Raw genomic sequence first — 24,971 nt, forward strand, 5'->3', positions numbered from 1 at the left:
GATAAGAGTTACAGTATTACAGTTTGGGATAAGAGTTACAGTATTACAGTTTGGGATAAGAGTTATAGTACTGATGTTTGGGATAAGAGTTATAGTATTACAGTTTGGGATAAGAGTTATAGTACTGATGTTTGGGATAAGAGTTATAGTATTACAGTTTGGGATAAGAGTTACAGTATTACAGTTTGGGATAAGACTTACAGTATTACAGTTTGGGATAAGAGTTACAGTATTACAGTTTGGGATAAGAGTTACAGTATTACAGTTTGGGATAAGTGTTACAGTATTACAGTTTGGGATAAGAGTTACAGTATTACAGTTTGGGATAAGAGTTACAGTATTACAGTTTGGGATAAGAGTTACAGCATTACAGTTTGGGATAAGAGTTACAGTATTACAGTTTGGGATAAGAGTTATAGTATTACAGTTTGGGATAAGAGTTACAGTATTACAGTTTGGGATAAGAGTTACAGTATTACAGTTTGGGATAAGAGTTACAGTATTACAGTTTGGGATAAGAGTTACAGTATTACAGTTTGGGATAAGAGTTATAGTACTGATGTTTGGGATAAGAGTTACAGTATTACAGTTTGGGATAAGAGTTACAGTATTACAGTTTGGGATAAGAGTTACAGTACTGATGTTTGGGATAAGAGTTACAGTATTACAGTTTGGGATAAGAGTTACAGTATTACAGTTTGGGATAAGAGTTACAGTATTACAGTTTGGGATAAGAGTTACAGTACTGATGTTTGGGATAAGAGTTACAGTATTACAGTTTGGGATAAGAGTCACAGTATTACAGTTTGGGATAAGAGTTACAGTATTACAGTTTGGGATAAGAGTTACAGTATTACAGTTTGGGATAGCTGTGTGTCGTTCTGTCTGACATATAGTATGTGTGTGTTTTCTAAACAACATCTCCTCTGACGAACTTGTGGTCTATCTATCTCTCAGCTGGAGATGGAGAAACTACAGCTGCATAGTCTGGAGCAGGAGCACCGTAAACTCACCGCCCAGCTGAAGGACGAGCGGGAGAAGAACAAGCACATGGTTATGATGCTGGTGAGGGAGTGCAAGCAGCTGGCCACCCGCGTGGTGGAGGAGTCGCAGCGCTTCGACGAGATTTCTGCCCGGCTGGATGAGGAGAGCCGCTTGGCCGGGCGGCTGCAGGAGGAGCTGACGTCAGAGAGGCAGCGTGGACAGCAGATGGAGGCCAAGATGGAGAAGCAGCTGTCAGAGCTGGACACTGAGCGCGAGCAGCTGCGTGCCAGGCTGGGCCGAGAGGAGACAGAGAGCCTGAGCCTGCGCCGGCAGGTAGAGCAGCTCAGGACTGAACGGGATGGTAAGGACGTTAAAGACGGTAAGGATGGTAAAGCCGGTACCCCAGCCCAACCGGCTGCAGCTACTGCTGTGGATCCCACCGCTACCACCAACCCCCCACCTCCCAAACACACAGCATCTGTTGCTGTGGCCACAGACCCAGTCAGCTCCCAGACGGCCTCCTGCCAAACGGACCTGCCCCCTCCAGAGGCTGAGGGGCAGAAGAAGCCGAGCCCCCTCACCATCCCTGTCAAACCCACTCCCACCAACTATACAGGCCTCAGCCTGCCCAAGACGCCCAGCGCAGGCCGGGGGCTGGTCCACAGCAGCTCAGGAGGACTTCTTCAAACAGGGGAGAATGGAGCCGAGGGCCAGACGCCCCACGGTGGGTTACACTCCCCTGCCCCCACCTCAGCCCTGCCCATGGGGGTGAGCCCTCGTGTCCAGGCTGCTCGCTACAAGTTCCAGGAGCAGGACCAAAACGGCACATCCTCCCAGAGCAGCCCGCCGACCCGTGACCTATCCCCCACCAACCGAGACAACTTTGCCGCCAAGCAGCAAGCGCGACACACCGTCACGCAGGTCCTCTCACGCTTCACCAGCCCCCCAGCAGGTGGCCCCGGAGCCCTCCGCCCCGGCCTGCCCCACTCCACCTCAGAAGGGGGGCCCTTCCCTGGCCGCCTGGGCCACCCCATCGGCCTCAAGTCCCCCACAGTGGCGAGGATCGACCGAGGAAACCCGCCCCCCATCCCGCCCAAAAAGCCGGGCCTCTCCCAGACCCCCTCCCCTCCCCACCCACCCATCAAAGTGGTGGGGGACAGTAGCCGCTCCCCCGGGGCGGGGTTAAAACCCGGCACGCCCCAGCTGCCGCCCAAACCCGCCCTGGACCTGGTCCCAGCCTTGACGGCGTCTCAGGTGGGTGCCTGCCCCCCCGCGAGGGGGGTGAGGGGGCCGCACCAGGCCACGTGTGCAGAGTGCCCCCCCGCCAGCGCTGCCATCACTGTCAGTAGCCCCTCCTCCATTAACCCCTCCTCCTTTGCTAGCGTTCCATCCCGTAGCCCCAGGCAGCCCCATGGCAACAGCATCAGGTAAAGGGGCACCACGCTCCCCCTACCGCTCTCCCCTTACTGCCTCTACCTCTCCGCTCCAACTATCTTTCCAATGCTAGGTTAGCCTAGCCTAACGTAGGATTCAGGCCATAAGGAACCTGCTTTAACCACAGGAGTCCAATGGAGAACATAAAAGAGCAGGGTCAGTCAAGTTAACTCTTGCTCATTGTTGCAATGACTGTATCCCTCTCGGCCCTAAACCGACCGCTGCTTGAGACCTGATCTCTTTGTACGCATACTTAATCCTCCTCCCCCTCCTTCTGGAGCCTGTCGTCTCCCTGCTTCACCAGAGTCCTATTCTGACACGTTATCCCCCAGCTAGCAGCTGTAAACAGACAAGTGGCAGGCCAATATCATGTGCCTGCAGGGTAAAGGGTCAATAGCTAGGCTAGCTAGCTCGAGGAGTGTTACTCCAGTGTTATTTGAGGCAATGAGGTTTTGAGGAAGTTTTCCCTGTTCAGATGGGTGTGTAGGGTTCCTGTGAGTAACCCCCTCCTCTCTGAAGCTGATGCCAGAGGCTGCTCTCTCCCCTCATCCCCAGTCCACTAGCATGCTTCTTCCTCTTCATCATTATCACCCCTCTCCATGCACACACTACCTCCTCCCTCTGACCCCTGTCCATTCCATTTTCCTTCCTGTTTCAACTCCATATTCTTCCACTCTGTATCTTACGATGTACTTACAGTTTCATGTGGATGTTTATAGTGCCATGAATGTAATATTCTTGCTTCTGTTTATATTGCAACATTGGTTTATTGTCGCAATAGGTTGAAAAATACATTTCATAACACATTTCAAGCAGTCGAGAAGAGAAGATGACGCAAGTCCTGTTTGTTTTATTTCGATTTTATCTCAATGTGTATGGATGAGAAAAGTGCTTTAGAGAATTTTGACTGAAACAAATGAGGAATGTGTTCGTTTTCTCTACTGATTCCATTTATTTCATGAAGGGATATATCAGCATTTTCGGGTAAGGTTCACGTCAGATCTCTTACAAGTAAAATTTGTCTTAATTTGACAATATGTTGGCTAAAATGTAATCATTATCTAGAATACTTTTTTGCCAAAACACACTTCTATTAAGACTATACTACAACTGCACTATACTAAGTGTTCCTCCACAGCAGTGAAACAGATTTGATTCTCACCTCAAAAGACCAAACTGAACACCAGCTTTAATGTCACCAGTAGTTTCTGTTACTTCAGTATCCCAAAACAGTAACTTAGTCAGACGTCTTGGAAAGCGCAACGGTAATGGCTGTCAACCGCTGATGTTGTTAAAATAATGAAATACACTTCCCTTCCTTTCCTCCCCCTCTCCTTTTAAGTCTCTCAGACAAGGGGGTAATCTAATGGTCTTCAGCTCGTTTTGCTCTAAACTGAACGCTTTTCACCTGCATGTCCCGAGTAGTGCCAAATAACCCATGGCGTTCCTTTATAGCATTGTAGCTAACAATGGCCTTCACTTTCCCTCCCACCCCATCCATAGAGCAGAGTTTAGCATTTTGCTACATATTAGCGTTATACAATACTGTGCTTTTTAATTGCAAATTTAAGTTCTAAAGTGCATTCGGAAAGTATTCAGACCCCTTGACTTTTTCCACCGTTTGTTACATTACAGCCTCATTCTAAAACTGATTAAGTCATTTTTTTTCCCTCATCAATCTACACACAATATCGCATAAAGCAAAAAGCAAAAAAATTTTTTTTTTACATTTTTGAAAATGTATTAAAATACAAAATTGAAATATCACATTTACATAAGTATTCAGACCCTTTACTCAGTACTTTGTTGAAGCACCTTTGGCAGCAATTACAGCCTCGAGTCTTCTTGTTTACATCCCTGTTAATGAGCATTTCTCCTTTGCCAAAATAATCCATCTACCTTACAGGTGTGGTATATGATGAAGCTGGTTAAACACCATGATCATTACACAGGTGCACCTTGTGCAGGGGGACAATAAAAAGCCACTCTAAAATGTGCAGTTTTGTCACGCAACACACCACTAGTTTTGAGGGATTGGCAACTGGCATGCTGAGTGCAGGAATGTCCACTAGAGCTGTTGCCAGATAATTTAATATTCATTTCACTATCATAAGCTGCCTCCTCGTTTTAGAGAATTTGGCAGTACGTCCATCCGGCCTCACAACCGCAGACCACATGTAAACACACCAGCCAGAACCTCCACATTCGGCTTCTTCACCAGCGGGATCGTCTGAGACTAGCCACCGGATAGCTGATGAAACTGAGGAGTATTTATGTCTGTTATAAAGCCCTTTTGTAGTGAAAAGCAAATTCAGATTGGCTGGCCCTGGCTCCTGAGTGGGTGGGCCTATGCCCTCCCAGAACCACCCATGGCTGTGCCCCTGCCCAGTCATGTCAAATCCATAGATTAGGGCTTAATTTATTTATTTAAATTGACTGATTTCCTTATATGAACTGTAACTCGGTAAAATCTTTGAAATTGTAGCATGTGGATTTCAAATGTTGTATTTTTTATATTTTTGTTCAGTATGGATTCATGCATTCATTGTCTTTTGAGCTCTAACCAGACTGTGTTGTGGAACTCAGGTGTTGTGGTGTTCATCTCCCTCATTCCCCTTCTCCTCTCTATCAAAGCTTCTCTGCCATGTTCAACCTTGTGTCCCCTCTAACTCCCGTTAGGCTGGCGTCCCTCCATAGTCCCCTCGCTAAACTGCGGTGGGCCCGTTGCCCTGGACGACGGGCACCCCCTGCTCCTCCAAGCTGCTTCCCAGGAAATGTCACTTTATTGTCAATGCTGCTTAACTGAGATCCAACGGATAATATTAGTCTCCTTGAAGGCCACCCAACCTCTGCTTTGTTTTCTGCTGCTCAAAATGGACGCTCAGGTACAGTGGGACAGTCATAAGCTGTGTTCGAATACTCATACTAACCTCACTAACCGTACTATTTGTGATGTAAATTGAGTATGTAGTATGCTTATTGGTCATAGTATGGATATAGTTAGTATGCCAAAATATAAAGTATACAAGCAGTGCACACTATTTCCGTGCTTTTAGGGCCCGCAATGCAATTCTTCAGAAAATGGGCTAACCACCTCTGTTAGGGCAAGTGAAATGGTCAGAGTGAGGTGTTCTCTCATTTGTGTCTGGAAGTAGCTAGCAAGCTAGCCACCATTAGCCAGTTAGCTTAAGTGCTTCATTGCAGTTGTGAGGTCAGAACGCTCGGATCAACCCTACTCCGCGGCCAGAGGAACGTACAGTGTGCGCTCCGAATTTACGAACGGACAATCTGACAACGCTCTGAATTTACAAAGGTCCAGAGCGCACTCTGGCACTCCAGATTGAATTTACGAAGACACTTGAAGTCGTATAATGTCTAGCTAGTAATTTGTTATGCTAACAAGCTAGCAAGAGGTTGCATAGCAACAGCATCTACTTCCGGTAGACAGGCGAAGCGCTGAGTACGCTCAACTGAACGGATCCCGTTCGTTTACAGTATACTAAAATTAACTAATAGTGTGTAGTATATACTCATTAAGTATGTAGTATACAGTATGTTAGTATGGGTATTTGAACACAATGAGATCCTGTTAAATTACTACTGTAGTTGTGATATTGTAGTATTAGTGTTCTATATGCAATTCTATGGGTGCAGTCTTGAAGATATTCAGAATCAATTCACATTAGTCAATATGGTTATTGTAATCGACATTAAGCACAGAAGTACTGTAGATAGACAACATGGGAAATGTGGCCTCAAGGGACAGAGATGCCTGCTCACTCAAGTGTCTCAGAGAAAGCCCCTGCTGTTCCACTCTTGGGGAATACACGCACGCACACACACACACACACACACACACACACACACACATACACACACACACACACACACACACACACACACGCACGCACGCACATACACACAGTATCTATTGCAGCCAAGATTTGAAGCCGTTCTGTCATGTTTGATATTGTCCTGCCATTCAAGGATCATTGGTCCATAAACAGTACTGAAGGTTAACTGTTAAACCTACTATCATCGTGTCATTTAAAGGAGAAAGAGAAAGCACAGCACTGAGAAATCAATGGTTACTTCTCTCTCCCCCTCTCTTCCCCCTGTCCCCCTCTTTCTCCCCCCCTCCCTCTCAGACTGCGTTAACCTGCTGCTGACTTCGGGGGTGTCTACTGATGTTTCTGATTTAAACGAATTTACGCCTTTACACTTTGCCGCCGCACACGAACACCACAGGTTGGTCCACAACACAACTAACCCCTCTCCTTACATCAACCCCTGTCAATCACTGCTATATACAGCAGCCCTTTAACCTTTTACTGGCCCAAATTAGGGCCACACAGAGTGTTTCTTGGTAGTCTTAAACAAATCTACTTTGAAACAAAAGTATACACCTCACACACATGGTTATAGGCTTACAAAAAGAAGACACCTGTACCATGTCAGATATAGAGTTGAAATGTATTCAATTTTGAGTTTGCATCTCAATATTAGACTTTATATACATCAAAGAAGACTGAAATATAACAAAATTGTTTAACATAGAAACAACAGATTTTCGTTGTTTTTAATTATGGAATATATGAATGAACATTCCACCCATTATGAACATTCCACCCATTATGAACATTCCACCCATTATGAACATTCCACCCATTATGAACATTCCACCCATTATGAACATTGCACCCATTATGAACATTCCACCCATTATGAACATTCCACCCATTATGAACATTGCACCCATTATGAACATTCCACCCATTATGAACATTCCACCCATTATGCCAAACAGGGCGCTTTTGGTCATTGACTGCAGGAAAGGGCTACTGTCTGGTTCCAGATAGAGCCACTGCCAGTAACTGTTGGCTCAGTATTTGTCCCTCCAATAAACTGACAGAAAGTGTTTCTCAGATATTGTATCACATACAGCTGTCAAATCTATCACTGAAAGTGTTACATATCATAGTGTTACTGTACATGTTAAATAGAGTGTCCTCTCCGTGTTTGGCTGGTGGCTCCGAGTAGAAGTTGCCCTTAGGCACAGATCTAGGATCAAGCCCACCCCTGGCTTAGGGCATAGAGAATGATAGAGGACTCTAGGGTCTAAAATCTTGTTTTAGCATGGGCAGCGCCATTGAGGACTTGCACCATTTTGAAGAAGTCAACCGGGTGGGACTTCCTATGGGTTAAGGAAGGATCACAAGATTCCATCCATGTCGTCAGGAGGGATCAGCCAATGAATTATACTTGTGAGCAAACATTCCATAACTGCAGGTGGCAGTACCAAGGTACCTGTTCAAACAAACACACTACAGGTGGCAGTACCAAGGTACCTGTTCAAACAAACACAGTACAGGTGGCAGTACCAAGGTACCTGTTCAAACAAACACAGTACAGGTGGCAGTACCAAGGTACCTGTTCAAACAAACACACTACAGGTGGCAATACCAAGGTACCTGTTCAAACAAACACACTACAGGTGGCAGTACCAAGATACCTGTTCAAACAAACACACTACAGGTGGCAGTACCAAGGTACTTGTTCAAACAAACACACTACAGGTGGCAGTACCAAGGTACTTGTTCAAACAAACACACTACAGGTGGCAGTACCAAGGTACCTGTTCAAACAAACACACTACAGGTGGCAGTACCAAGGTACCTGTTCAAACAAACACACTACAGGTGGCAGTACCAAGGTACCTGTTCAAACAAACACACTACAGGTGGCAGTACCAAGGTACCTGTTCAAACAAACACACTACAGGTGGCAGTACCAAGGTACCTGTTCAAACAAACACACTACAGGTGGCAATACCAAGATACCTGTTCAAACAAACACACTACAGGTGGCAGTACCAAGGTACTTGTTCAAACAAACACACTACAGGTGGCAGTACCAAGGTACCTGTCCAAACAAACACACTACAGGTGGCACTATGCACCCTTTCAGTTTGTTAAATGAAGAAAATGTAATACATCAAAATGGAGATGGCCTCAACGGCGCTGCCCATGGTCTCACGCCGCTGCCCATGGTCTCACGCCGCTGCCCATGGTCTCACGCCGCTGCCCATGGTCTCACGCCGCTGCCCATGGTCTCACGCCGCTGCCCATGGTCTCACGCCGCTGCCCATGGTCTCACGGCACTGCCCATGGTCTCACGCCGCTGCCCATGGTCTCACGCCGCTGCCCATGGTCTCACGCCGCTGCCCATGGTCTCACGCCGCTGCCCATGGTCTCACACCGCTGCCCATGGTCTCACGCCGCTGTGTGGACACCCAAGAAACAGGAGCCGCTGGGATGCCTTTTCCTTTATGTGAGCAGTGCTGCGCTGGGCACACAGTGCCAGCCCAGGGCCAATAGCATGCTCTGTTGAGTGTGGAAATTGAAGAAAGGGAGCTGAAGTAGGCCTTAATCCTGTCCCAGGGCAGAGCATATTACCAGGGCTACAGTAATGTATAGTAATGTATTCTGTGTGTGATGTGACAGTCAGCGTGCCGATCGGCTTTCCCCCTCTATTATTTGTTTTACTATCCTTCTGGGGACCAAACAACTGATTCCTAGTCAAAATCATGTTTTCCCTAAACCTAAACCTAACCCCTAAATCTAACCCCTAGCCCTAAACCTAACCCTAACTCCTAAACCTAACTCCTAAATCTAACCCCTAACTCCTAAATCTAACCCCTAACTCCTAAACCTAACCCTAACTCCTAAACCTAACCCTAACTCCTAAACCTAACCATTACTCCTAAACCTGACCCTAACTCCTAAACCTAACCCCTAAATCTAACCCCTAGCCCTAAACCTAACCCTAACTCCTAAACCTAACCCCTAAATCTAACCCCTAGCCCTAAACCTAACCCCTAACTCTTAAACCTAACCCTAACTCCTAAATCTAACCCCTAACTCCTAAACCTAAACATAACTCCTAAATCTAACCCCAGGCCTAAACCTAACCCCTAAACATAACTCCTAAATCTAACCCCTAGCCCTAAACCTAACCCCTAAACCTAACCCCTAAACCTAACCCTAATCCAAGGGGTGGCAAAGTACAGCCAACGGGCCGTATCCGGCCCGCCGGGCACTTCAATCTGGCCCGCGAGATTACCTAAATTACCTTTTTTTTATTATTATAATTTTTTACTTTTTTCTCCAATTTTGTTGTATCCAATTGGTAGTTACAATATTGTCCCATCGCTGCAACTCCCGTACAGACTCGGGAGAGGCGAAGGTCTAGAGCCGTGCGTCCTCCGAAACATGACCTAGAACTCAGTCACTGCTTCTTGACACAATGCTCGCTTAATCCGGAAGCCAACCGCACCAATGTGTCAGAGGAAACGCCATACACCTGGCGACCGTGTCAGCGTGCATGCGCCTGCTAGAGCACAATGGGACAAGGAACCCGGACAACGCTGGGCCAATTGTGCGCCGCCTCATTGGTCTCCCAGTCACGGCCAGCTGCGCCACTCGGGAGGCCCCCGCAAATTGATTTTAACAAACAATTGGTCCCCCCAAAAATGCGTCCCTCCGTTGAATTTTAAAATCCCGATGTAGCCCTCGAGCCCAGAATTTTGCCCACCCCTAACCCCTAAACCTCAAAGCCTAGTTGTAACCCTAATCCTAAACCTAACCCCTGAGCCTAAAATAGCCTTTTTCCTTGTGGGGACCGGCTAAATGTCCTCACTTGTCCATATTTTCCTTGTTTTACTTCTGGTCCCCACAAGCATAGTAAAACCAAAAACACACACAAAGACCTTCATTGGCCTCCCTCAACTAAACATCCTCAGAGCAGTACTGAATGTCTGCTCTCACAATACAGAAAGAGGTTGACAGTTTGACAGCACAGAGATGTTACCAAAACCTTGAATTTCGCAGAGTTTCACTACATCTATGTGTGTAACCTGACCTCTTCTCCTGTGTGTGTCCCATGTCCAGGTGTGTGGAGGCCCTGGTGTTTGGTGGGGCTGATGTGGACCAAAGGGCCATTGGGGGAAAGACCCCTCTGTTCATGGCCAGCGGAGCCGACAGGCTGGACTGTACCAGTGCCTTGCTCAACGCCGGGGCCGACCGCTCAAGAGCCACCACCGTAAGTCACCAACTGGTCTATTTTGTCCCATAATGTCCCCTACTGGCCCCAGATGTTCTCTACTGTGCCCTGTTGTCCTCTGCAGTCCCCCCCAGTCCCCCCATTTCAGACTGTCTGTTATTGTAACTCTAATGACTCACTCTTTTGTCCTCTCATTTACTCAACTGTCTGTTATTGTCACACTCAGGACAGTTTTTGAACAAACAATCAAGATCACAGAAAGCTACTGGGTTTTCAAGTCTGATAGGCGAGTCGTGGCATCCTGTCACTAGATTAAATACCCTTCAAAACACTGTTTCCCTCCAAGGGAATTCACTATTACATTTACATCACAACACAAAGACCTTTACAACATAGCTATTACATTTACATCACAACACAAGGACCTTTACAACATAGCTATTACATTTACATCACAACACAAGGACCTTTACAACATAGCTATTACATTTACATCACAACACAAGGACCTTTACAACATCGCTATTACATTTACATCACAACACAAGGACCTTTACAACATAGCTATTACATTTACATCACAACACAAGGACCTTTACAACATAGCTATCACATTTACATCACAACACAAGGACCTTTACAACATAGCTATTACATTTACATCACAACACAAGGACCTTTACAACATAGCTATGACATTTACATCACAACACAAGGACCTTTACAACATAGCTATCACATTTACATCACAACACAAGGACCTTTACAACATAGCATAGGACCAGAGACCAACAGAGCCGTTTTTAAATATAAAGTCTGTGATCATGGTTCAACGCATTTCACATATAGGTTTCCTGTGTCTCTATAGCAACCATATGGCATATGACTAATTGTTCTTGACAATGATTTATGAATGTGTTTTGTTTAGTTTTATAGTTAGACAGTTACGTTATAATTGGTAACTCCCCTCTGTGAATAGCCACCACATTGTTGTCCCCGGGCAACTGCCTACTTACACAGCTCCACTGGGCTATTTTTGTCATATCACATTTGTAGAAATGATATTGACTAATATTACACAGAAAGCATTGCCAATTTTGTGTGAACAGGTTTGAGTGTGTGAAGGTGGATAATTTCTTTGTGTGTGTGTGTGCGTGCGTGTGTGTGCGTGTGTGTGCGTGTCCCAATGCTAATATGTGTGTGTGATCCACAGGACAGCTGCACGGCTCTCCACGCGGCGTTCAGCTTGGGACATGTGGACACTCTGCGGCTCCTCCTCTGCCACCCTGCCCCTGACTGTACCCACATCATGACCCTAACCCTGACTGCAACCATAGTCCTGGTCCTGCCACGATCCCGGTCCTGTTTAGCACCTTGCTCAACCAGGACAACTGTGAGGGCTGGACCACTGCACACATCACTGCTGCCAGGGGCTTCAAGGTACTGGGACACAGATCATGTACTGTTATCTCAGACATATGGAGGTATACTGAATAACGTACAGTACTATACATATAGACTCACAGACACACCATCAGGAACTTCTCTCTGTATGGTTAGCATGCTCTCTGTCCTCATAGGTAAGGAGCTGTAATGATTGTCATTCAATTGATTCACTTCTTATCCTATGATCCTATTAGAAATACCTGTCACGCCCTGACCATAGAGAGCCTTTTTCATTCGCAATTTTGGTTAGGTCGGGGTGTGACTAGGGGGGTGTTTCTATCTAGGTGTTCTATTTCTATGTTGGCCTGGTATGGTTCTCAATTAGAAGCAGCTGTTTATCTTTGTTTCTGATTGGGGATCATATTTAGGTAGCCATTTCCCCACTGTGTTTTGTGGGATCTTGTTTTGAGTTAATGCATGTAGCACCTCTGATGTTACGGTTAGTTATTTGTTTCCTTTTGTTTTGTAAGTTTCACTAAATACAATATGTGGAACTCAAAGCACGCTGCGCCTTGGTCCGTCTCTCCACACAACCGTGACAATACCAATATGACTTTAACACTTTGACATGGCCTCAGCTATTGATGTTGATGTTTACCACAGTGTAGCTTAGCACGCTATCTCTAAAGGATATCCCAACTAGCCCGCTATCTCTAAAGGATATCCCAACTAGCCCACTATCTCTAAAGCCCAACTAGCCCGCTATCTCTAAGGGATATCCCAACTAGCCCGCTATCTCTAAAGAATATCCCGACTAGCCCGCTATCTCTAAAGGATATCCCGACTAGCTCGCTATCTCTAAAGGATATCCCGACTAGCCTGCTATCTCTAAAGGATATCCCAAACAGAGAGAATGCACGTTGGTCCCTGTCGCAGGCAGTGAGCAGGGCCTTGTCAGTTATTTTAGACGTATCCCCCAACCAGAGCCAAGTTTACCGAGGTGTTGCAGTCTATTTTGAGCTGCAATGCAACACGGTCCAAACAGCTGCTGTCCCTGACCGCCTCCTGACCGCCTCCTGATTCAAGTTTGAATTTCCCCTTGTCAGCATGATGGAATGGATGGCACCCAACGGAAGACCAAGCACCCAGCGACTCCCTGCTGAACTGAATCGCTTATATAAATGGGAATCTTTCTTATTCTCTCTGATAAATCGCTCTTACAGTATAAGTTGATTCCAGGGGGATCACTATGGGAAGTATGGGTCTTAAGAAAAATCGTTTTCATTTGATTCACTGTAGGTGAATCACCGGCCCTCTATTATCTCTCAACGTTACTAACTATTTAATTGGACATATAAGTAGATGAATAGCAGGCTGTAAAATAAAACAAACTTTTTTTGTTAAGAAAGAGCTGTCTTATGAATGACTGTCAATAAAGTTTAATTTAGTTGTATTCACATTCACAGGTAAAAGCTGAATTGCAGTGACTGTTGGATGAATCGTTTTGGAAATAATTGACTCCTTGATAGCTGATTATTGATATCAGGGCTCTTCCAGGCACCTGGCATTGCAGCTGGTGTAGCAAAGGTCATAGGCACACACACACAAGCCCACGCATACTCACACAAACACAATCTCTCTCTATCACTCTCTTTCTATTTCTGTATCACACACATCCTTACACAGGGCAGCTCTGTTGGATGACACTCGTCCCTGGGTCCTGTCCAAAGGTGTGACCGGGCCAAGCTGGAGAGGGCTGGGACACGAGCCTAATTGAGCTTGGCCCAATCACAACACACCACACTCACACTGAGAGGCTGCCCAAAATAAACACACACACACACACACACGTTGAGCTCTATTCAATCCACGTCGCGGAAGTTCAGCTTTACAGCGTGATTGAAATTTAAAGGCAATGTTCCCGCTTTAGTGGAGACTGCATTCACAATAAACGCTGAATATGTCAACTCAGTTGGAAATTACCTTTAAGTTTCTATTGCGGAATCTGTACAGATTGAATAGGGCCCTTTAACTCTCTATAATTGAATCGAGTAGTTTATAATATATTATATTTCTCCAAGGAGGCAATTTCCTGGTCACATTGTTTGGACAAACTCCCCAATGTGTCCTGTCTAAGAATTACTAATCTAATCTGGGTCCTGTCTATGAATTACTAATCTAATCTGTGTCCTGTCTATGAATGACTAATCTCGGCACCCAGAACCAAATCAACTATTCCAATTTGAAAATGTCAATGTTAATGCTGTGTCATGACTCTCCTGTGAAGATCTGAAGGATCAGGTTACAGTGGGTCCGCTCTACAGCATGCTCTCTCTCGTAGAGGGGGAGAGCGGGAAGTCGGCTGTTTTATGATGGTCGTAAATACCGAAACTCCTTTCCCCACTCTGCCAAAAGGAAAGTTGAGAATCCCTTTGTTACCACAGAGAAAGACTTTGCAGTACGGTAACCTCAAAAGGTTTTCTAATGTAACAATATTTATGTATTCCAACCAGTTGGAATGGTCCGTGGGTATTTAAACAATAATCATGTCCAACATTTACTGTGTGGTGATTGAAGATGTTATAACAGAAACATTGTAACTTTAAGAGCTTTCACAATGTATTTCTCATATTTACATCTACATGTTGTGAAACTACTTCTCACAAATATGAAGATGAAATGTGATTTTAGCCTCCAAAATGAGAATTGTCTTTCATGTAAAGTTTTTTCCAGTCAGTAAACACACCCACGTGAGCACAGACATTAGGACAAAAGGGATGGAACCGCTCTCCAAGGCGAGTGCTTATAAAGGACTCCTGACAAAATGTACATTAGTCAAAAATGCAGGGACGGGAGTTCCCACGTTGAAATGGCTGGAACTCCGAAACTTTCAACAGAGAAGAAGTACTACTTATGCCAAAGAGACCCACGGTCAGCCAGACGTCACGAATGTCTAAGAAATCTACAAACTAGAGTCAAGATAACGCCGGGACGGAGCCCCCACGTTGAAATGACTACTACTCTAGACCAAAACATGCCGGGTGACGCTGGTGTGTGAAGTGGTTTAAACTACAACTCCACCAAAATGTCAAGATAACGCCGGGACGGAGTCCCCACGTTGAAATGGCTAAACTCTGAAACTATCGATCACTATTGAAGAAGCAAATCCTAGACCATGACCTTTAACAGTCCGCAGCTGAAAATATACATAGGTCTAGGACGAGAATACCGACAACGGCGGGAGCATCTACTCTAAGAGAACAACTCTAAGAACTACAGGGTATGTTGACTTATCCATTATAACAGAGCTACAAAGGACACGGCGACCAGAGTTAAATAACCAGAGACTCTCTGATGAACTAATATCCAGCAGACGGACCGGCGATCGCAGAGTGGGACAGCAAGACATACACTCGGAAATATGTAAATTGCAATTTATTTTCGAATGAGCAGTTGTTCATGTTCAAAGTATTACCGATTTCTATGAGTGTAGTTATCAGCACTGAGTTTCCCGCTTTTGAGCTGTCCCCACCCCTTTCCTTTGTCTATCAAGCCGTCATATCGGCTTAGCCCACTAGGGACCTTTCTATCATGTCAGTAACCAATGTATGACATATTGTGTGTGTTTTTATGTAATTATGTGATTGATTAGATTGATTAGTTAGTAAATCAATAATTAAGCCAATTTGTATATCGCTGATTCCTGATTTATGTTAGGGTTCGTGCAGATATCCAAGGGTGTGCAACGTTCAGTAATAAGACTGATGAAGTAATAATACATTAATAAGTGACTGTAATCGATAAGATATGAAAATATCGGAAGAGTTAATTCGGGAAATAAATACTCTTTAAACATTTTCCCGTGGTGCCCCGACTTCCTCGTTAATTAAAGTTACATGATTAGTTTAATCGTGTTATTAAATGACACATAGAGAATTGATTTGATAATATACAGTCTTCACATTTAATGATAGTCAACGATATGACAGCTGTCACAAGAGACTAGTGAATGATTGGCTCGTTACATAGAGTCTGAACTGACGGAGTGAAATCTAGTCTAACCAGGGGAAAGATCATCCAGTCTGTCTGAGCTCAGACAATGGAGAGGAGGAGGGGTCTGTCCTCAGTTTAACACGTCAAGGGGAAACCATCTGTGGGAATTCTGCCGGAGCAACCGCTTTATCAAAACACAAGGACAAGAGAGTAAGGGAGTGAATCCGTAGTGAAGGGTGGGATGAAAGAGAAAGAGAACAGTGGAAATGGGGATGCATTATGGATGAGATATGGAAGGAGGGAGGGAGAGAGTTTGGCATATTTAGAAAAATGTGTCTGGTTTCTGTGTCAGTGAAGATCAGCACCCCCGATGGGTTTTGGGTTTGTCTTTGTTGTCACCTCTAAGGGAGTGGGTGCGTGGGTGGGTGCACTCTGTGTGTGTGCTTACAGAACCTTTAAAGTATCAATTGTGTAAATGTGTAATGTTGAAGTAAAATTGTCTAGACACAGTATGTGGTTTTAGTTTTTGTGCTATATTTATTGTCGGTATGCACATGTGTGTGTGCTTGAGTATAGCATGTATTGTGTGTTTTTTATACAGTGTGGTGCTGTTGTTAACGTGTGTGTGTGTGTGTGTGTGTGTGTGTGTGTGTGTGTGTGTGTGTGTGTGTGTGTGTGTGTGTGTGTGTGTGTGTGTGTGTGTGTGTGTGTGAATGTGTGTACCTGATTCGGGTCTTTATTGATCTCCTATCCACCCACTGCCAGAGTGTTGTAGCGTTGCCTGGGAAGCTTTAGCTAGCTGTTTCTCTTTCTGCTGTGTAATACTGGCTGGCTCATTTCCTGTCTGCTTAGAACACTTTGTTTTGACAGCACAGGGAAGATTCCGCTAGTTGCTGACACTGAGAGAGCGTAGCTGAAATTTAAAGCACTGTCAAACACTGTGTGTGTGTGTGTGTTCATATGTCTATGTGTCTGCATGCGTGTGTCTGTGTGTGTCTGTCTTCATTGAATTAGACCGCTGCGCCACTCGGGAGCAAATGTCTATGTGTCTGAATTGAACGGTAGTGTGTGTGTGTGTGTGTGTGTGTGTGTGTGTGTGTGTGTGTGTGTGTGTGTGTGTGTGTGTGTGTGTGTGTGTGTGTGTGTGTGTGTGCGTGTGTGCATGTGCGTGTGTGTGTGTGTCTGTGTGTGTGTGTTGTGATTTGCTCATTTCCTGTCTGTTTCTTGACAGGTCTGTCAGAGTCGTGTCTGGATGAGCTGGCCCTGGAATTCCTCATGCCTCTTCAGCTGCTTCAGAACTACATATTCCTGGTACACACACACACACACACACACACACACACACACACACACACACACACACACACACACACAAGGAAAGAGGAGAAGAAGAATATGATTATATGGATTCACAAAACAGGTCACTTGGATTTTGGGTTTAGTATTTTTGTGCCCTCTACTAGCCACATGTATACTGGCCACATATTTTGGGGGATGAGAATGTGGCTGTGTCCCAATTCTCTGCCTTTCTCCAAAAGTGTGTCTGAAACTGCTTGCTAATAAAGGACAGGATAGAAAGGGCACTAACCAACTAGGTTCAATGTTCGCTAGCTAACATTAGGCTATAATTAGCAATGCAAATGGATTTCTGATTCAAATAACATTAGTACACACCTCGAACACGTAACGTTAGCTAGGTAGCCAGCTAGCTAACATATGCTTTAACTTGCAATGAAAATGACTTTCTGACAAAATTATAAACTTCTAATATTTGAAAATGTAGGTAGACTCTTACCCGTATACATGGATGAATGCTTCACCGCAGACTGGAACATTTAACTTGTTTGGCCAGCATTGTGTCAAGTCACTCCGGTTCACATTGACCGTGGCATGTGAAAGTAGCCCATCACTTTTTGCAACTGATCTGTCGAGATCGCCTACTAAATTTAGGGCATTGATGTTTTTGCGAAAAGTAGCAAAACTTTTGTAGGTCTCAATTGGCTAACGTTCTATTGTTAAAAAAGTACATGGTAGAAAGGACTATCAAAACATACCGAACAGCTCATGTTATAGACTGAAGCATTCAACGTGGCAGACCAATACAAACTCATCTCCCGGCATGTCCAGCCCATCAATTATCTCAGCCAATCATGGCTAGTGGGAAGGTTCCTGACTTTGTCCATTGCTAAACCATCTTGGCTCTTAATTTAACAATGGTATTCGTATTTACGGAAGGAATACAAGTTTGTTATTAAGGCACATGAAAGTTCACGTTTCAGAAGGCATGTCTGCTCAAAAACGCAGTTTGATCAAAAAATTATGTTTGCATTCAAATGACTCTCCTTTAAGGTAGTGACTTGTGACATACACCTAGTTTCCTGAAACGTGTCACAAATGTGTGATAGAATAGAGTATTGCTGAGACCATCCAGCAGGGGTCAGTGTAGTGTAGTGTTCTGATCTTGTACTATACTGATGAGCATTCTGTACTGTAGTGTGATTGTACTGATGTTGTACTGTAGTGTGATTGTACTGATGTTGTAGTGTAGTGTGATTGTACTGATGTTGTACTGTAGTGTAGTGTGATTGTACTGATGTTGTACTGTAGTGTAGTGTGATTGTACTGATGTTGTACTGTAGTGTACTGTAGTATGATTGTACTGATGTTGTACTGTAGTGTGATTGTACTGATGTTGTACTGTACTGTACTGTAGTATGATTGTACTGATGTTGTACTGTACTGTACTGTACTGCAGTGTGATTGTACTGATGTTGTACTGTAGTGTGATTGTACTGATGTTGTACTGTAGTGTGATTGTACTGATGTTGTAATTGTGTGATTGTACTGATGTTGTAGTGTAGTGTGATTGTACTGATGTTGTAATAGCGTGATTGTACTGATGTTGTAGTGTAGTGTGGTTGTACTGATGTTGTACTGTACTGCAGTGTGATTGTACTGATGTTGTAGTGTAGTGTGATTGTATTGATGTTGTAATAGTGTGATTGTACTGATGTTGTACTATACTGTGTGTGATTGCGGTGTTGTAGATGGGGACCATGTGAGTCTGTCTCTTACAACGAGACTGATCTGATCAGGGAGTTACAGACCATGTGCTCCAGCAAGTCAGAGCCAGACATCAGCAAGGTACCACGCACGCACGCACGCACGCACGCACGCACACACACACACACACACACACACACACTTTCTCTCTATCATTCTCTTTCTCACACACATACCATGAGGTTGACCTTTTCTGCCGGGTGTATTTCTATGTGTTGCAGATTGCTCAGTCCAAGGAGGACTTCATTGTCTTCTCTGGCTCTCCAAATGGACAATCGCCCCGCCGCAGGACCGACCATGAAGCAATCGCTCAACCACAGATGGTGAGAAAAGTGCAGTCAGTTAGAGGCTGTAGTATTGAACACAATATGGTCAAAAGGAGGTTTAACCGAACTAAAGCACTGGTTATGGTTTTACAGGCTTTTATTCCAGCCTTGCACTAACTCAACTAATTCACCTCATTTAGTGCAGGCCTAGAACAAAAATGTGAACTGTCTGGTGGTCCCCCATTAGAGGGTTGGGAAACACTGGTAAAGAGGTCCTCTTGCTTATCTGTCTGTCTGTACCCCTTTACAGACTGGCAGCTGTCACTCCACCCCCATCCCTGCCCTAGGCAGCCCCTTGCAACAAGAGGCGATCGACGTCCTACCCATATCCCAGCTCCCTGTCTCCAGCAGCAGGTGACAGCAGCCGCGAGCCAGCAGCAGCAGCAGTGCCTCCGCACCACGAACACCCACTACGACCACTAACCGCAACGCGAACAGAACTGTACCAAGCAGCAGCAGCAAAACAAGGCAGGCCCCAACCAGACACAACAACAACAACAACAACGAAAACAACCAACAACACATCTGGATCCTACACCGAGACCTGCATGAAAACAACAACAATACCAAGTACTAGATGAACTCCCTTTCTCCTCTTTTCCTCTTCCTTCACCTTCCTTCCTTCCATCCTTCCTTCCTTCCCACCACTCTGCTTTGATCCCTCCATGTTGTAAAGTTAGGGTTAATGACAACCCTTTTAGTATTTGTACTTGTTATCCGTACTTGTTACACTGTATAACAATTGTGTACTTGGGGACCATAGTTTTATGATATTATACAGTATTTAAGTATTGAAAGAAGTAAAAATATAAAAAAAAGAGAAATTCGCAGGGAATTATGTCAAAAGAAAAATAAGTACTTAAAACAGGTTTTACCTTTTGGGGTGAAAGAAAAGAAACAGGACATTTTTTGGTATTACGTATTTTCGAATATTCAAGTATTTTATGTTTAAATAGTTGCAAGGTTGGTTTAAATACTGTTGAAATTAATAAAGGTTTTACCAAATATTTGTAAATAAGAATGATTAGTAAAATGAATGGTATATAGATTGGTGTATGTGGTATTAAGCTTGTACAGTGAAGAACTCAAAAGAAAAGTGGAAGAAAAAAAAACCTTGTATATATGTCTGTAATAATAGGAGAATTTGGTTAATCATTTTTCACTTGTTTCAAAGTGATTGGAATGTGGCAATAAGTAAAGATAATTGCAAACACAGGACATTTTCTTTCTTTTGACTATGAACCATAAATAAATACTTTAAACTACCCAGAATTCCATCCGGGTCACGGCTCGATTCACCTTTGACCTCTAAGTGGAGCCCGATATAAATTTCAAAGCAGCACGTTTTGTTAGTTTTCTTTTCTTTCTTTTTTAAAACGTTTTATTAATTTATTTTGCGAGGGGGGGACGTGTTATTTTGAATGGCCATTGTTGATTTATGTACAGGATATATTTTAGTCAATCTTTGGTGTTCTGTATGATAGCTGTTTGAAGTTTAAAGAAATGTCCTGGTTCCTTTAAGCACAACCATTAAAACTGCACTGTCAACCCCAAGTCCTCCACCTCTTGTCTTCTTATACCAGACCACTCTCCACTGAGAATTTAAAATAAAAAAACTTGTGAAGGCTTCATAGAGCATACATAAAGTACAAGATGCTTCACAAATTATTTACAAGGGAAAGCAGTAACACTTTACTTCAAGACTGCAGGTGTAATTCTCTATAACTTGGGTCATTTTTTTTTAAATACACAGAAGCCATGTTTATACCTGGTGCTAACATGGGTCCTTTGTCCTGATCTTGTCCACATTCTGATTGTACCCACAATTCCAGAAATGTGTCTACAACACATGGTATTAAAATGCCTGTTATCCATCCACTGTGTCTGCATTGTGACCAGATATCCTGGTCCCTTCCTTTATTCAAATTTCACAGCTATTCTTTCAAAATAATATTGATTCATTGTAAGACTCATATTGATGTAATCAATCAATAGTGCCACCTGTCATTTACTTTAGATAGTGGAATAACTATGATTTAAATGGTTTCTCTGTCCAGATCTATCTACACTTGTAAGATATCCAGACACAATGTGTATCTGACTACATCCGGAGGTGGGCAGGATGATCTGATCCCGATCGGATCACAATGTGTCTTTTGATTGTCTACACCGGTCTAAAAAATATGGGCACAATCAGAATGGCGCAAGATCAGGACAAATGGCGCAAGTTAGAACCAGATATAAAACAGGCCAGAGGGTATCCAGGACCAGAAGAAAAACACTGTCTTACCAATGACCACTCACAAACTTAAAAAAAAATCGTTTTAATGGAAATATAATCAATTGAAAACAAAATATTCTTGATTCTGGAAAACAAAACACGTCATTTATACATTTTTGGACATGTGTGTCCCTTTCCTATGAATAAGAAATAGCTTTTGTTTTTTCATTTACACTGTAAAAAAATCTGCCATTGTCACAGTTAAAATTCAGTCTGACCAGTAACCACAGTAACAAAGAGGGAGCTTGACAAATCACATTTAAAAAAGCGGGTTTCTTTTTTCTTTCTTTTTTTGCATTTGATCATTTATTTTCCTTGCTATTAACCCACCAGGCCACCATGAAAAACTAAAGAGTACCTCAGGTTTCTTTAAAGTGCATACAAATAGAAGAAATAAGGCTACTTCAGGTTAATCACTTGTCCATAGCATCACCCATCATTCTCATTCCTGTTTTGTGTATTTAGAGCTTTGAATATAAGTTGCCCTGAGGCACTAACCTTAAGCATTGGGAGGGAAACATAAAACTCAGATCAGTGTCTGTGGGCAACTTCATCCTACTCTGTATTTACAGGCAGCTTTCCAATGGGGTTAGGGACCCTATACTTTTTACAATCTTGGCCAAAAGGTATGGGCTTATATTCAAACAAAACTGGCATCCCAATGTTATTAAAGTTCAACAAAACCTCCCTCTGGAAACACCTGGACAGCGTTTTTGATTGAACAGAGCCATACCTGTACCAATAAGGACCCGCCAAAGAAAGGGACAGACCACATCTCACATTCACACTGTTATCATATACACTAAAGGGAACTTGGCTCTTTCTCAGTTTGTATTTTCAGAACTCCTTACATCCTATCTCCTTATCACCATCTCAACCATATTGGAGGACAAGGTCCAAGATCCCTCCTCCCAGGCCTACTTCTCCAATGTGTTTTGAAAAGGAGTCGAGGAGAGAGGATGCAAGGAAACTAGGAAAGTTAAATTGAGAAAGAGCATTTCAGAAGACAAAATGTCGTCCAGTTAATCCGGTGCTCCTCCTTACAGACGTGTGTCTTGGACCTCGTCCTCAGCCTCCTCTTGCAGGGCGGTGATCTTGGGCTGCTGGGATTGAGGCGGTCGCTTGCTGGAGTTGAGGCGGTGCAGGGGGAAGAGTTTGAGGCGCTCAGCAGCACTTATGGCCTGCTTCAGGTGGCTGGTCTCGTTCAGAAGCTTCTGAATGGAGTCATACCGCTTCATAGAACTGCCCTCGATCATCTGGAGGGGAGGGAGGGAGGGGGGGATGAGTTGGTAGGTTCCAATGGCTACATGGGTTAGACCAGGGGTGAAAGTAGATTTCATTTTTTACAGGTACAGGACACCCAAGTTCTTGCATGCATTTTTTTATACTACAAAAATAACAGGGTAGCCTACGCTGCTGACACTGACAAACATATCAATAAAAAAAGATGTTGTCTGATCCGTATAATTGCCTTACGAAAAGGGGAGATACAAATACAATATGACGTCCATCTAACCTGGAGGAGGAAATGATTGTCCCAAAACAAACAAAAGTGGCACTGACCCAATGATAAAGACAGTGAATATGCACACTCACCGGGATATTTATTTATTTAACTAGGCAAGTCAGTTAAGAACAAATATTTATTTACAATGACGGCCTACCGGATATGGACGATGCTCTCCACTGGTGCCAATAAGATACTAGGATACAGTTCGCTCAATTAGCCTAAATTAATACTTTTTTAACTAAAAGACTGATTGGAGTCTTTTCATTGTTATCTCTTTATAGCAATAGCCATTTGCTTTCCAAACAGTTTTTACGCGATTGTATTTTTAAATATTGTGATATGCCTGGCTGGGTCTTTCTGCTTACACCAACAGTCGCATCTCAACAATCATCTATTTTGGTATTTGCAGCGAGAATTGACCAAATTGCTCACCCTAATAATTTGGTCCTTTTTCCCTTCATAATTTAGCCTACTGTTCTGACTTGGTGGTGCACATGTAGCCCATAGCCTGTTTTAAAGAAATGTCATCATTGAATATTGTAGGAGCTTTCATTGTCTGCTTATATCCATTTATTTATCCTATGGTTCTGCATTGGTGTACAGGGAGAATACTGTAAGAATGGCCCATGTTCTGAATTCTGTCGCTGTACATTTAAAAAGTGGTGAACAAATAGCTATATTGACTACGTCCGTCCTAGCTCGCTCATTGTCTTAATCGAAATTACGAATTGCCTCTTATCCACTCGTTGTCCCCTTATGCCATTGTTTGTACAATTCAATTGTCACTAGGAACCACATTTGTTTAAGAAAGTCAGCCATATCGGCTATGTTTTTTATAAAGGCAGTAAATGAGGCTGAATGAACTGTTTCGCTGCCAGACAAGGGTCCGCTGAAAGCCAGGTGTAGAAGTGGTAAGGTTTTGGGACTCTGCTGTTGGGGCAGCTTTATGTAGGCCCTAACAGTTTGTGGGCACCGTTTGTCACCATTATAGTCCAATTAATGTATTGTTTAGTGTTGTGTTGTGTACTGGCTTTTCTGGCATTCATCAAAAGAAAATGGGGGGAGTTTGCCCACCAAAATGTACATGCTAAAAGGGTCATTCGGTTTAGGTTTACACTTGAATTGATGCATCCAGTGTGTCCACAGGCGACTCGGTCTCGGCCTTGACAAAATGTAAGGGAACACCCCCCTGAAATGGATAAAAATGAATGAGATCTTATTGGCACCGTACGAAACATATACACGATGTACAATACCACTCAAATGGACGTCGTTTCATTCAAAACTGATTGCAAATGCCATATTGCAAATGTCAAGTGTCACACAGCAAAAATCCAATAGATGGCGAGCACGCTCCACCGTAAATTTTCTTATTGCAAATGTAACACAAGTCAAGACCCAAGAGTAAAACTTTGAAAATGTGAAAAGAAAATCAAAAACGTACCACCCCCTTATAAAAGTGCTTTCTGGACCGTTTTTGGAAATTCTTTCAATTTTTTGGTCAATTACACATGTATAAGAACTGTATGAACATACTTTTGTCATATTTTATTGTCATATTTTTTTATTTTATTTTACTTGTCCATAACGCATATGTTTTGTCCATTTGCAATATGATTTCATAAGAAGTCAAAAGTCCAAGTCAAAAGTCAGTGAACCATTGCCAAATACAATAAGAAATGTCCAAATGCAATATGTGTAACGCCCTGGCCATAGAGAGGGGTTTTTTGTTCTTTATTTTGGTTAGGCCAGGGTGTTACATTGGGTGAGCGTTCTTTGTTCATTTTTCTATGTTTTTGTATTTCTTTGTTTTGGGCCGTGTGTGGCTCCCAATCAGGCACAGCTGAAGTTCATTGTTGCTGATTGGGAGTCACACATAAGGAGCCTGTTTTCCCTTTGGGTTTTGTGGGGGATTGTTTTCTGTTTAGTGTAG

The 24,971-nt window shown here is 43.6% G+C and overlaps 1 protein-coding gene and 1 pseudogene across 1 annotated transcript in view; one reads left to right on the plus strand and one right to left on the minus strand.

Moving 5' to 3' along the window:
- The first annotated feature begins 936 nt into the window (after nucleotides 1-936).
- LOC115197543 (cortactin-binding protein 2-like) lies at nucleotides 937-20,801 on the plus strand (annotated as a pseudogene).
- Nucleotides 20,802-21,555: 754 nt separating this feature from the next.
- The window catches only part of LOC115197540 (cystic fibrosis transmembrane conductance regulator), an 80,800-nt gene continuing 77,384 nt past the window's right edge, over nucleotides 21,556-24,971 (minus strand). The window contains exon 29 of the mRNA XM_029759175.1: nucleotides 21,556-22,784. Coding sequence (XP_029615035.1) covers nucleotides 22,569-22,784 — 216 coding nt within the window. The 3' untranslated portion in view covers nucleotides 21,556-22,568. The remainder of the gene's footprint in view (nucleotides 22,785-24,971) is intronic.

The sequence above is a fragment of the Salmo trutta genome, chromosome 7 (genome assembly GCF_901001165.1).
Source record: "Salmo trutta chromosome 7, fSalTru1.1, whole genome shotgun sequence".
Taxonomy (NCBI): Eukaryota; Metazoa; Chordata; class Actinopteri; order Salmoniformes; family Salmonidae; genus Salmo; species Salmo trutta.